The sequence below is a fragment of the Onychostruthus taczanowskii genome, unplaced genomic scaffold (assembly GCF_017590055.1).
Source record: "Onychostruthus taczanowskii isolate IOZ18803 unplaced genomic scaffold, ASM1759005v1 scaffold27, whole genome shotgun sequence".
In the NCBI taxonomy this organism is placed as follows: domain Eukaryota; kingdom Metazoa; phylum Chordata; class Aves; order Passeriformes; family Passeridae; genus Onychostruthus; species Onychostruthus taczanowskii.
Genome location: NW_024500017.1, coordinates 801,978 through 817,083, shown reverse-complemented (window position 1 = coordinate 817,083; position 15,106 = coordinate 801,978). Strand labels below are relative to the sequence as shown.

Sequence of the window (15,106 nt, the reverse complement as noted above, 5' to 3'; positions counted from 1 at the left end):
TTCCACCTTGGCCAGCCCATTCAATGCCCAAAGACTTTTTCTGTAAGAATTTGTTTTTATGTCTGGGTCATTGTTATGACCTTTCTTCACATTTAAAAGAGGTATAACTTGTCTATATATATAATGTATTCTTCAGCCATGCAGGAGGTCATATTTATTTTTTTTCTGTCAATATCTGGCTTTAACTATTCAAAATTGCTCCTATCTCTTTCACTCTGTGTATCAACAACAGCACCTAAGGAAGTAATGAGTTTTCAATTTGTCTTTTCAGGTGATTGACCTTTTCCTTGATAGTATGTTTGGGTTTTGTATATGTAGTATTTATTAATTACTGAAATATACAAATAAAGCCAGTAATATAATCAATCTAACATATGCATTATTATAAATTCGACTTTTTGTACCACAGTAATGTATTTTCCTTACTTACAAAAGTTGAATCCCGTGCAGAATTATGCTGTAAGATATTTACTGTACCAGAGTAGATGTACTGCTCTGGTAACATGTGGCATCCACGTATTGATCAGAATATGGTATATACTCAAATTCCAGGTGGCCTCAGCATACAGCTGTATGTATGCAGTAGAACATATGATGATAACCTAGTAACAAGGTGTTATTGAATGCCAAAGATTATGCAGTAGTATGTGATGCTGATAAGAGACATGTATACAATATTGCTTGTTTTTTCTTCTTTTTTTTAGGTCTTAACATGTCTGAGAGTTCAAATTCTTCTAATCAACCACATGGTACAAATAGTAGTTCAGTGGCCATTGCTATCCTTGTGCCTTTCTTTGCCCTTATATTTGCTGGTTTTGGCTTTTATCTTTATAAACAAAGGTGAGTACAAATTATATATACAGAATTCCTCTATTCCTCTAAGTGCTGGTGATTTTTTTGTCTTCAGTTTTTGCTAGTGTAAATAAAGTTTTCTGTAAAACAACAAAAGGCTTTGCAAAATACGGATGCAGACAGTTCTTCCTACATCTATTAATATCTGGTATAATAACTAAGAGATGAGTTTATTATTTGGTTCTGTACTTTCATTCCTTCCTATTTAAAATCTTATAAATGTATCTCTTTGTGATAAAATAGATGCTGTAAATTATTGGCATATGCTGAATAATATAACTGCGGGTTTTTTTGACTAAGATTCTGTCACATGAAGAAAAGAATAAATTTATTCTTCTCTTCATGTGACAGAATCGAGTCATATCCTGAGTAATTTATCTTAATGCCTGACCAGCTAATTTGCATGCAAGTGTATATGCAAACATTATGTCATTAAGAGATTTCATTGTGAAACTTTCTGCATCTGAAATCATTAATTCAAATGCAATTATGTTAAATAGCCATCAGCCTTTTCAGTTCCATCAGTCTAAATTCATCAGGTTTTTTTGTTACCAACACCAGTAGTAATTATTGGGATGCAGTATGCTTCTCCTGTAGCTTTAAAGCGTTTGATGGCTAAAGAAACCTTAATTCCTTTAATGCCAAGACAATTCATTGCATAATAACTGCTAAAATGGTGATTTACATCTGATAGTCTGACAATACTACTAGTAATATATGTTACAGGATAACATTAGTTTAAACTATTTTTAATTAGCACTACTTGTTTTCAACTGCTCTAGCATATGAAAAATTGCCCGTGTGATTTTTTATGTACTTGCTATTAGCTGTATGCTGTAAGCACTTGTCTTGGCTTTTTGTGCTGATGACTTGCAATATAGTATGCATTTTCTATAGCAATATAGATCAAAACACTTTTAAGGGTATTTTGAGCTATTTAGTGAAAAAGAGGACATTTCATCTATAAACTTATTCTTGGTAAAATTGCTGATTCTCCAAAGTTTCCAAAAGGAAAGCTCATCTGACTGGGGAATTACTGTGTCTTTACAATATTTTGTTGCACTCTTTATAATCTGATTATCCAAGTGGAATGGATAACAATTTGGATAATGGATAATGGATACAATAACAACGGATAGCCTCTTCTAAGGTTGTTAAACTAAGTTTCTAAGTGAACGCCATTTTCAAGGAATCATAAAGCCCTTAAACTTCAATAAAGACAGTACTAATTCTTAACATAAATATTGTAAAAAAATCAATATGTCATATTTATCTTCTGTAATTGTAATTGGGAACTAAACTCTGTTCTGATTCTTAAACCATATTAAGGAAAACTGCGGTTTCAAATGTTCTGTCTTTCTTCTACAGGACTGCACCTAAAACACAGTACACAGGATGCTCTGTACATGAAAATAATAATGGACAAGCTGCTTTTGAAAACCCCATGTATGACACAAATGCAAAGTCAGTGGAAGGGAAAGCAGTACGATTTGACCCCAACTTGAACACTGTTTGCACAATGGTATAATGTGGTAATGATTTGTCTTCAGAGTCTGGGAATTGACACACAACACAGTGCACACACAGTTCACTGCTTAAAAAAAAAAAAAAAAAAAAAAAAAAAAAAAAAAAAAAAAAAAAAGAAATGAAAAAAAATATTAAAGCACACTTTTCAGGATCTATTGGGTCACCTTTTCCTGAGGATGATAGGCAAGTCTGGGTTGTAGTTATTTTGTTTTGATTTTGTTTTTCATGAACTGGATCAGAATTCTTCTTTGTGTATGCCACGGAGAGTTTTAAAAAATTTTGCTGCACTCCATGAGTGCTACTCACAGTTTATTTGCTTTTTTAAAAAAGGAGGTTATTCTAAAACATAAAACATATTTGCATATATTGGAGGAGCATCCACTATCAGTATTCTGTGCTTTATAAAAACTATAATGGAGGGACTGGGTTAAAAAAAAAAAAAAAGATATAGGTAGAAAATAAGAGCTATACTTACAGGAGACAATAGGTCACTGATTTCTCTTTAACAGTCATATGCTATATCTTTGTCATGAGTTTGTATGTATTTTCCTTTTTCAGCCCATTAAGTATTTTATTTTTCTCAGAACAGTCAAATTTCTGAGTAATTTTATTTTTTTTCAGAACAGTTGAATTTCTGAGTCCAGGATGTAGTATTTAGAAATCAGCAAGTATAACTTACTCTTTTTGTATGACAGAAAAAAAAATTAAAATTTCGTGTCCTTATAAAATGAGTTTCCTTCCCTGCTTTACGTCTTGCTTCATTTTCATGTTCCAGGTCAAGCTTATTTTCTCTGTTTCTATTAACAATATCCACAAATCGTAATGTTTTTATATTTCTGTTGTCAATCATATATCTAGACAAATTTTACAATGAAGAATCTAATATTAATTGAGTTTTATATGTGACTATCTTCCTTTAATGTTGAAGAATGTTCAGGAATGACTATCTTACATTTGTTTCAAGAGTTAAAACATAATATTTCCTATTTAAAAAGTGCAGTTTACAGTAATATTGATAATGAAATCCCTATATCAAAAATAGGAGTTCATTTTTCATTCCATGTTACTTAAAACTAGGCCATATCCCACCTATTTGTTCCTTCAGCATTTTGACAATATGTATGCACAAAGCATGATGTGATCCCTTTGAAACTGATGGATTCTAAGAGACTTCAATGAACTTTGGATCCTATCTACAAGGCAACAGGAAGTTATAATTTGGAAATACTGTGTTTTCACATATATTTTATCTATATATTCCATACTCTATGGAAGCAAATCCTTACAGCTTGTTTAAAATTGAATATATTACCATAGTGCAATGAAAAAAAAATAAATATATATATATATATATATATGTGTGTATATATATATATAAAGCCATGATTTTATTAGGGACAATCCATTCATATTAGGGACAATTCAGATTCCACAGCCCTCAAATAAGAGTTTTAGACATTCCAGAACCACTTTTAAGGAAACACAGTTTTTAGTTTTAAAGTTATTTCATATCAGAATTATTCAGCAGGAATTCAGTAATTTATTTTATGTAGGTCATTGTCTTCCATCCATAGCATGACTCTCAAATGCTGTGTGTTAGCCAGTGTGAATTATCTGTTATTGTCCCTTTCAGACATTAATAATTCTGTGAAAATAACCTTTTTATTACCGTAATAGAGAGTGCCTACCAAAAATCATTGTACCCAGGATTGCTGCTTGGATTTCTATAATGTTTGATGAATTTCTTATAAATCATTTTACAACACTTTGTTTTGAATATTCACACAACTCTGTCAAACTGTATTCTACTAAAAGGATGCTGTTTTATATTTTATACCATTGGTTGTTATTTATTCTTGTTTATTCCAATGACTGCAATAACTATTATTCATTCATTAATGTTAAGGTTAATACATTTGAGATTGTTTAAAATGTTTCTTCTGCAACTGGCTACTCCTCTTATATTAATGCATACACTTTTGTAAAGAAGTATATTTTTATGAAAAAGGATTTGTAAAAGTATGATGTAAATTTTCAGTGCAATGTAAACAAAATAAAACCAGACAATTGCTTTTTTTAATCACGTCTCTTCTTTGGAAGATGAGCTTTAAACATATTTAAGTTGGGAAGATGAGAAAATAATCAAATTAAGAATTCAAATTTGGTATTCTCGTGGGTCTTAAAATCATGGTAATTTTTTCTGAATCTTTCCGCAAATTTTAGGTGAAGTTTCAGATTGCTTTCAAAAATAGTTGATGAGCACAATGTTTAAAGCTATTTATTTTCTAAAATTAATTTTGGGTTTTACTTGAAGAAGCAGTTTTACAGAAAAATAGGCCTACAATTGTCAACCCAGTGGAAAGCACAGGAAAAAAAAGAAAAGAAAAAAGTAATGTAGAAAACTTTACCATTTCTCAAGATTGTAGACAGCCTTTGCATATTATTTTGCTACCTCTTCTCAGAAATGTGCAGGGCAGTACCAGGGCATACAATATTTTCTGGCATTAAAAACCCCCAGTGATTCTTTTAGTGACTTTGAACTGGACGGAGGGATGTTAATTATATTAATATAATATTGGAACTGTCTTTTAATGACCCCTTTCACTTACAAGCATGGAAAGTGGATGGCGAATCCTGATCTGAAATGCTAGTTGCACAATGGGGGCATGGGGGAATAGTCTAAAATTCATTTGGGAATTTGATGCTCTGTATAAATTAAAAATGCCGGTTCAGGTCTATGCTGAAATTGCTGAAAATTGTCTTGTTAAAGACATTAGAGAACCATGGATTCAGTGTAAAAAGCATGAGGACTATGTTTTTGAGGGGGAGGAGGTGGTGTTCCAGAGCAAATTGGTTCACTCTGCAAAACAAAAAAAATCCTGTTTCACAGTAGCCAAATCAGAATATGAAATTAAGCTCTTCGATTTTTGTTTATGCATTATAAGTTTCAACATATAGAAGTAAATAAACTTATATCAAATTAGTTCCACATTTATGTTAGTTAGCTTAGCTAAGATACGCTGTTTGCACTTTCAAGAGTTATACTGACTTCATTGTTATAGAAAATGCTCTATGCATAATAAATGAATTTAGGGTTTGGTTGGTTTGTTTGCTTTTGTTTTGGATCTGTTTGTTTGTGGATTTTTCCTTTTTTTTTTCTTTTTTTTTTTGGGGGGGGGGAGGGTGAGGGCGGGAGGGAGATTGTTTCTTGGGGTGGGTTTTTATTCCTGTAGTTCCTGACATATTTGACTCATAAATTATGTGTGAAGTGTTTGATTTTCTAGTAGCAGAGTAGTCAATTTTCACTCTGGCAGATGGAATTCCAAGTTTTGGATGCTTAATTGGAGGTGTTAGCACAGTCTACTCACTGTCTTTTGTTTTTCTTGGGAAGGTAGTGAATAGAAGACATCGCTTTGGCTGCCTTATTCAAACTCAGTGAGTACAGAGAGAAAATGTGCATGAATAGAAATTGTCATGCAACTCTGTGAGTCTTTTCAAGACTAAGACAGCTTGTGCAATATTATGGACTGAAGTTTAAAATTTTCTTTATGATTCTATAACATTGAGCCCTTTTATTTCTATATTATCTGCATGTCAAAACCCATCTTGTCCACTACATGCCATTAAATCTCACCATGATCTGGTTTGTTACAGGAATCCAGAAACCACACAATTTCAACTACACTCACCAAAACAGCAGTTCTAGTAGAATTTCTCAGAAGCATCATAAAATTGAGCTTAAATTCTCATATTTTACTTTGGTTTGTAAAATAAACTGCCATTGATATGAAGACATCTTAATGTGAAGGAATTATATGACAAAAGTAGAACAAGCTGTTCAAGTCAAGGAAATGGTTTAATGGCTACAAATCTTATAGCTGCCTATGGAGAGCTAATGAAAAATAAAGTGAGTTTGTAGCCAAGTCATAAATTATTAAGTCCATATGTGCTGCAGCATCTTTATTTATAGGATTGTCAGTGTTGGAGAAAAATATGTCTTATATAATTTGTTAATTTAAAGCTCCACAGTCTTTTTTAGATTAATTTATGAAAATATTTTATAATTTCAGATTTTCAGTGGGGATTGATATAGGTACATGAAGAGTCTGGATAACTACTTAAACAATGGTAAATTCAGCCACCAAGTTTCAGAGCTCCTGTTAACATGTTGCTTGTAGTCTTACTAGCCTTTCATGGTACATCAGAAAATCTACATAGCATCCCTCAAAATCCCTGACTTTCCTTTCATTTCTATGTGTTTCTGTGATTTAATTTTGATTTGGTTGCCAAAAGTTCAGTTAAACATGATGAATAAAGATGCACTAGGTTGGTTTTCTGGTAAACTGTATTACTGGTTAGCAAATAAACATATTCACCTCTTTTTCTATCTTGCTCTATGAAATAATCTCTTCTTACAGAGGAGATTGTTCACATGAGGCAAGCATGATACAAGGTTTAGGAATTAAATTATTTAAGATTCCTGTTCTGTATATTTGTTTTTCATAATTTTTTGTGATCCCAGATGTTAAACAAATGAAGACCTGTCATATCTGCACTTAGTTTCAGACTGTCTCCCATTGTCTGATCATTTTCTTCATCATCTGTGTACTGATGTCTTAAGTGACAGTTAGGAAAATCAAAAAAGGACAATGTTAGGGCAATGAAAAATGTTTCATCTCTAATTTCTTTATGTGCTAAATAAGTGAAATAACTAATAGCTCAGTAAAATAATTTTGAATAATTGTAATGTCATATATTATGCAGAACCTATATTAAATTAGCTTTTGATTACACGAAAAAATATTTCAGTGAAATAGCTGTGTTCCCATTAATTATCTTCTTGTTTCTGAAACAAAGACAACATAATATCCTGATTTGCTGAACTAAGAGGAAGTGTAGTAATAGTTCTGAAATGTAGGTGCCATCACTTTATGAAAAACTGGTTTATGACACATATCACAGTAATTATCCAGTTAATATTTTTCAGTGTTCCATACTTTGCTGCATACCAATTCATGCTAAAGCAGCCAGCTTAACCTTTGATCAGGTCAAAACACATTTTGTCTAAAGTATATTGAGAACACACTTATAGAAAATGACCTAGTGGCAAAACAGGCTGAAGAGAAGGTAACTTCCAACAAAGAAGCTAAACATGCATTTTAAGGTAAAAAACACATTAACTAGTGTCCAGAATTTTATGGTTTAGTTACATGTTCATATTTCTAAGTATAGAATTACATATCTTCTCTGTATGCTGAAGCCATGTCAGTGTGATACAGATTATCTCTAACCATATCTAAAAAAGGCTAGTTGTGCCCCATCAGTCATGCCTGTGATTTAACATAAAATGATGGTGTATTTTGTCTTTAGTAAAAAGTTACATTAGTATAATTGGCTACGTGTACAGACCTTTCCAGAGCTTTCTTCAATAAAGAAATTGATGCCACATGTGAATGAGCTAAGATAAATTGTCACTTTCTCACTGAGAAAGAGATTAAGTAGCACAAGTAAAATTCATGAGAACAGGCAACTGTCCTCACCATAGCCATGGGCTGCAGAGAATCATGTGAAGTGACAAAAGCAATTAAAGAAAATAAAGAGCTGATAGTTGAGGAACCAGTCAAGGTGAATGTCTCATATAAGGATCCAGAAGACACTGACGAGTATGTATTTATATATGCTGGATGTATATTTATGTGTACACAGGGTATAGTATCTATACAGTAAATAATAAACCAGATATAAATATGCACACATCTAATTTGAAATCAAGCCAGCTGTGGTGAGATTTTCTTTATTCTTTTTAATGGAAAAACAAAATAAATACAATATAGAATATACACTATACAAATATATCATTTATAACTAGTATGCTACTCTACACAGCATAGGAAGCATATGCAATATGTAGGCTATATATATATTGCATATAGCCTAATAAAGATATATACAAAATGTACACTTTATATATACTCTTTTTTTTTAGTTATGTGGCTAAGTTAATTTTGCAAGTGCAGGATCTTCATAAAACATTTATTGTTTCAAATTATAGTATATTTGCATTATATTGTTGCATAACAGTAATGAAAGTATCCAATGTCTGAAATAACATATGTTTCACGTTAAAATAATAGAAAAAGGTACTGTAACAACTGCCATAACATTAATAGACATCTACAGAAATCTGTATACCAGAAATAATTTGTAACTTCATTTTTGAAAAACTTTTTGTAAAATATTTGTGTTTGGACAGAGCAACAAATTCTGGGGAGGAAGAAAATGGTTTTATGATAAATGGTCTCTCTTGAGAAGATGAGCTTATATAACTCATGTTAGCCATAGAAACAAAATTGTAACAAAATTCTCAGATATAAAATATACATATAAAGCTCAGTATTTCTCTCTAGTCAATTTTTAAAACTTCAAGTTAAGACTTTTCTTAACTATTGTGCAATAATGGAAAGCTGCATTTATAATAGCCAGGAATATAACAATCGGGTAGGAACAAATTTCAAACTATTGAAATAATTCGCTCTTCATCATAGAATCACAGGATTATATTATCATAGAGTAATTGGGGCTGGAAGGAACCTCAGAAGCTTAATCTGAACTTTCTCAGGTAACCATCCATTTGGGTCTTATAAACCTCAATAATTGGAAACCACGCAACTGTTCTTTTAACCTTTTTTACCTCCTAACTGTCATCATTGGAGGAAAGTTTATTTGTTGGTAAAGGTGGAGTCACTCATGAATTTTGGCTGTTATTTCTTGTCTTCCTGACATGTATTGCTGCATAAATTTTGACTCTGTCTTCTTGATGCCATTTTTGCAGGATTTTAGTTGACTACCATGACTGCAAAGTTTTCTTTTTAATAGGCTAAATGAATTCAGGTTTCTGAAGCCTCACAAAACAAATTTTGCAGCCTTCAAATTCCTTGGTGGCCAAGCCAATTTATCAACATCTTCCTTGCTTTGGAAGTCTCTAAACTGTCTGCAGCATTCTAGGTGGTGTCTAATAGATGTTGAGTAAAAAGGAAATCTCTCATTCCACTTTCTGTGCTGCTATTAACTCAGGCCAGGATTCCTTTCCTGGAATGCAAATGTAGGGCACACTGATGGCTCATAATCAGCTTGCTGCTTGCTGCAGCTCCCTGAGGTTTTTCAGGAGAGCTTTCTTTCCCTGCTGCTAGCTCCAGCTTGTACTGTAGCCAGAGGAATGCCTTTTCCAGGTGCAGGGTATGCTCTTTGTTCTTGTAGAATTTCATAAAGTTTCTGTAATTGTGTATCAGGTCCTTTTGGATGGCAGCACTGCCCTCAGCAGTATTAGCTGTTCTTTTGATCACACGTTGTCATTTGCATATTTGCTGAGAATTCAGTCTGTCATCTGCCCTGGATCACTGATATGGATATTAAACAGGACAGGTTCCTGAACGGACCTACGAGGAGTACCACCACACCACATGGTTAGGTTAAACACTCTCCTTTGATCCTGACTGCTTAAACAAATTTTTTATGCAGATAGTTATCCACCCATTCAAACTATAATCTTAAATCAGATACAGGAGTATTTTGGGTCACTTTAAAGGTTTACTAAAGTTAAGATAAATTACATTAGTACTGTTCCCTCATCCACTACAAATATAATCAATTTTTATTAACAAAAGGCAATCCATTTGTTTGGGCAATATTTTTACTACAGGGATGATCAAGTACACTTAAGGGCTGCCCACAGAGGTTGTAGAATCTCCTTCCATCTCTGGAAATAATTCAGAAATCAAATGGGTCCATCCATAAGCAGCTTGGTTCTACTGGCCTTAGTTTATATGTGTTAGTCTAGGTGACTTCCAAGTGAGCCTTCCAACTATTTGTTTTTATTTTTCAGTAGAAGTCACAGGGGAATGGTAGGGCATTCAAGTAGAGAAGAAGTCAGGGAAAATGTTGCTGAGTGCAGTCACACTGTTTGTTTACTAGAAATGAGGAAACAAATCTTTTGTGCTGGATTAGACAATCTTCTGTTCAGAAGATTGCTGTGTTCAGAAAGAATGCTCTGTTCATTCTTTCTCATTCACACTTCATCATTAATATGACAGTTTAATAGTTTCCCTTGTCATGCCTTTTTAAGTTACTTCTTCATCTGTAAATGTGCCCCTCTCATTCCACCTTGAAAAAGTGGAGCAATGTGGTAATGAAAAGAGAGTAAATTAAGGGCTAAAGGCATTTAAATTGCTTTCTACTTTGTTTGACCATTTCCTGGGAAGAACCCAAGGAAAGGCAACTGAGCAGGAATGGAAAGCTGTCATAAGACTTTGTAGGGAGAAAATTAGAAAGGTCAAAGAATTAGATTTTAATCTGACTACTATTGCAAGAATTTAAAAAAATATTTCTGTAAATAAATTAACAACAAAAAGAGTGCTAAGGAGAATCTCTATGCTTTATTAGATGTACAGGGAAACCCAGTGACAAAAGTTGAGGAAAATTCTGAGGTATTTGATGTCATCTTTGACTCAGTCTCTCATAATAAGACTAGCTATTCTTGGAGTACCTGACTTCCTGATCTGGAAGACAGAGATGAAGAGCAGAATGAAGCCACATAATCCAAGGGGAAATGGTCACTGATCTGCTACACCACTTAGACACACACAAGGCTGTGGAGCTGAATGAAATTCACCCAGAGGTGCTGATACTGAGAGAGTACCCAGAGAGCTGCTACTGAGTTGAAGTGCTCAGTGAGCCACTTTGAATAATTTGCCAGCAGTCCTATCTAAGTGGGGAGGTCCCAGTTGACTGAAGGTTAAAAAATGTGGCAGCCATCTGTTACAAACCAGTTTAAACACAGAAGAACAAAGAAAACAAAGTCTCTATGAATAAAATGGAAAATTTTGAAGGTACAAAATATTCCCAAAAAACAAGATAAAAACCAAATGAGATTAAATATTGATGCCAAAAATTGATATATTTTTATTTAATAGTAAAAGAGGAAAAGAGAAAAAAAAAAAGAAAAAAGGTAGAGAAAAGTTAGAAAAAGCTAGGGTTACTTTAAAAAGCACTGGAGAGGTCATCCCCACAGTGTGCTATCTTTGTTGCTGCTGACACCTGGGTGCACCATCATGTGGCACATACAAGAAAATCACGTGTGCTGGGTTTACCTTGGACGATGTCAGGCTCCCATAAAAGCCGTTGTATTGCTCCACTCCTCACCTGTGCAGGAGAGAGAAAGTATAACAAAAAGCTTGTGGATTAAGATAAGGACATGGAGAGATCATGGCACAAATACCAAGAACAAGTAACAAATAAAACAGACTTGACTCAGAGAAAATTAATTTAGTGTATTAAGAGTTATTAAGAGTTGAATAATGAGAAATAAAAACTAAATCATAAAGCTTAAACATTTGATTCCTTCTACTTTCCCACCTTGTTATTATAAACTGTCACTAGTAAATATACTTGGAAATGATTAAAATATTCATTTTTGTTTTTTCAGCCAGGCAAAATAATAGCCTTCAGTGTAATCCATCAGTCTTGTTTATTTGAGGCATGCAACATTAAGCTTTAGGGGAATCTGCAGAGGCAGGTAAGAGAAAAAAGCTGAAGGAAAAAAAATCAAAACAAAACAAAACAATCAGGCAAAAAAAACACAAGGAAAAAAAGCCAAACAAAAAAAGGAGACAAAAACAAACCATGGCAGACTGACAATTTTTTTCCATCAATTTACTGTTGTGACTATAGTGTACCTCTGTCAATTTTCATCACCCAGGTTCTTATTTTGCTCTTGAGTTGCATGTGAAAACTGAATAACATTAGATAAAATCAAGTGCATAAGCTGGACAGAGGAGGTGCAATTAGATGATCTTCAAAGTTCCTTCTAGTCATAACTATTTCTATGATTCTTTGTCTCTATAATTCTCTTAAGACAGGAAGTATTAGGGTTCAACTGACACAGTAAAAAAAATCTGAAGATGTTCTTGTCTCATTTAACTTCAGCACTATATGTAGGCAATGTCTTATTATAGCATCTTATTTGACTGGGGGATTGCATTTAGGGACACACAGAATTGTACATTTGATGTGAGTGCAGGTGAAAAATAAATTTCCTTGCTGCTGTCATCAGGAAGATAAATCAGCCACAATCATTTTACCACATTTTACACCCTATGAATTAGCAAAGAGTGTTCACAAAATGTATTTAAACATTAAGTTTTTCACCCAGAGTAATTACATCACATCAAATTAGAAACAAAATAGATGCAGTTAAACTATCTCATGAAGCATTTATAGGTCTAAGAGTCAAAATCCCCCACATATTTTTTACTGGATATGTTCCTTTTTCCTGTTTTCTATTTGGATTATCTTGCAGCTGAGTTCCTTGTCTCCCTGAAAAAAAAAAAAAAAAAAGACATTACACCAATTGCTCTTAAACTAGCAGCCGACATATACACACCACTTCAGAAAGCACACAGGCTGGTTTGAATGGCAGTTTCAGTGCTTGATTTTCCCCTAGCCAAATGCACCTCTTGGCAGATCTCACCGCTGAAGAACAGCTGAAGAGTCATCTGGTAGAAACCATGAGTCACTGGCATTCCTCAGTGGGGAAATCCCACGCGTGCCTTGCTTGCCATGTGTGTGGAATACATCTATCAGCTCTGCCACTTAAACCCCATGGCCCACTCAGCAGATGGAACGATGACAAAGCCTTTCCTGGAAAGACTCCATCAAAGTACAGCAAAGGCTGATGTGGTGCACAGAATTATGGAAGTGTCTGCAGTGCTCTTTGCTAATGGTGTCTAAGTAGTGAACTGACCAAAGGACACACAGGTCAAGAATACATTGAATTTTGTCCAATATTCTACTTTAAGATTTTTATTTAACACCAGGAAGATTGCAGCATTTTGAAAACAACAAACTCTGCTTCCAGAAAGGCAAAACTGTAGGTTTTTTTTTTTCTGGGGGGGGGGGGGGTTTTTTTTGCTTAGAAAAGATTAAAAGATTCATGTAAACCATTTACAGCTTTAGCATCACAGCTTTAGGTTATGAGACAGCAGGTTGTGGAGTTTTTGTGAGTTTGTTTTTTTTTTTTTTTTAATCTTCTTTCACTGAGTAACCTTTTCTGAGAAGACAGATCTTTGTTTTGCTTAATGTAGGCATGACCCCACAAACTCTGAACTTTCATTACAGTATCTCCATTCCTCTTGACTTCTTCCATAGTGGCAACTGAAGAATGATGCTGACCACCCACAGTGTTTTATAAGATTAGAGGAAAAATTAAAAAGTACATGCCTTTTTTTTTTTTTTTTTTTTTTTTTGGCCTATGTTAAGAAGTAAAATAAACAAAAGATATGCCTGCTGTGGAAAATCAAGAAGAAAAAAATCTCTAGTTGCATGAACAAATGTCCCACCCTAGTTAACAGAACTGTACTTCTTCACTGATTTGGCACATTCTGCATTCATTTCTGGATCACATTTCGAAGACTAGCCCACTGGAGAAAACAGAGGGAAAAGCAATGAAGAGAATTCATTGAACAGGGAAGGTACTTCAGGCAAAAAGTTGGGCATTATGGAATAACAAAAGATGTCCACTAAATTCTGTCCAAGAGCAAGATTAATTTACTTATTATAGTAAAAAATATGATAAGAAAAATATCTGTCTTGACAGGGCTACAGATAAGAAATTTTTTTAACTATAAAATATGAAACTTTATAATTTAATTATGTCCTCATAGCAAAACAGTTGCTATACAAAATAGTGAATAAAATTGCACATAGAGAATTCATTTCTACTGAATATATCAAGAAATATATTTTATTTCAATAAATATGGACATTTAAAACAAACAGTTTAGCATTGATCTGGAGAAAAAAAATATCAGACAAAAAGATAATCAGAGAAAAATGGATTACTCACAAGCAGCTGGTGGCTTTGCTGATCAAATCCCTTGCAGAGTGGTATCTACACAGTTTCGTAATTTAAGATATCAGGAAAATATTCTGTGACTGTGAAAAAGGAATGTATCATTTGAGGTCAACTTCATCCTTTTGACTGAGAACACTGAAAGAAAATAAAGTGATCAGAAGGTTTACTGCAAAATGTTTGAACATTTGTGAAACCCAGGAATGTACTAAGCAGGAGTCCTTTAAATGCAGTAAAGATTTGCATTGAGATATCTGGGCAATATTTCTTCAGTAATTATCAATTGTGTTGATTAGAAAGTAGCATGGTTCTAAGCATTCTTTCTGTAGCAAAGGACCCAAATACTTGTTTCTTCAAGGAAATTTGAAAATTTTTTTTGCTGTTCCATATGTATTAGAATGCCTATGGTGTCACATTAAAAAAATTTTCCTGTCAGAAATAAATCTTTGGATATTTCCCTTCATCTTTCTTCTATTCCCCCAAAATTTGAGCAGTGGATCAGGAACATAATAAAGAACAGCAACACTCCTTTTTTTCCTCTATTTTTCACACCAGACTGACTGACTGTAGTTGGGACTGGTTAGAGTGCTAAGTAAAAGAAATAGTTTGTAGACTGTTTGGGGGTAATTTTGTCTGGAGAATTTTAGAATTTTCAGTTATAATGATAAATCCCTACAAAGTTATCTCATTATTATTATTATTATTGTTATTATTATTGGTATTATTATTATTTCTGCATTTCCTTAGCAGGTGGGGAAGTCACCAGTCAATTTTATGTAAATGGAAGCTTAGAATGGATAAGTGAGTAAGGCAAAGCACACC

General features: G+C 33.5%; 1 protein-coding gene across 3 annotated transcripts in view; it reads left to right on the top strand.

Annotated features, from left to right (window-relative positions):
* The window catches only part of CSMD3 (CUB and Sushi multiple domains 3), a 577,908-nt gene extending 575,528 nt beyond the window's left edge, over window positions 1–2,380 (top strand). For all 3 annotated transcript variants that reach the window (XM_041407558.1, XM_041407557.1, XM_041407556.1), the window contains 2 exons: window positions 705–840; window positions 2,221–2,380. In XM_041407558.1, the coding sequence (XP_041263492.1) occupies window positions 705–840; window positions 2,221–2,380 (296 nt within the window). The remainder of the gene's footprint in view (window positions 1–704; window positions 841–2,220) is intronic.
* The last annotated feature ends 12,726 nt before the right edge of the window (window positions 2,381–15,106 follow it).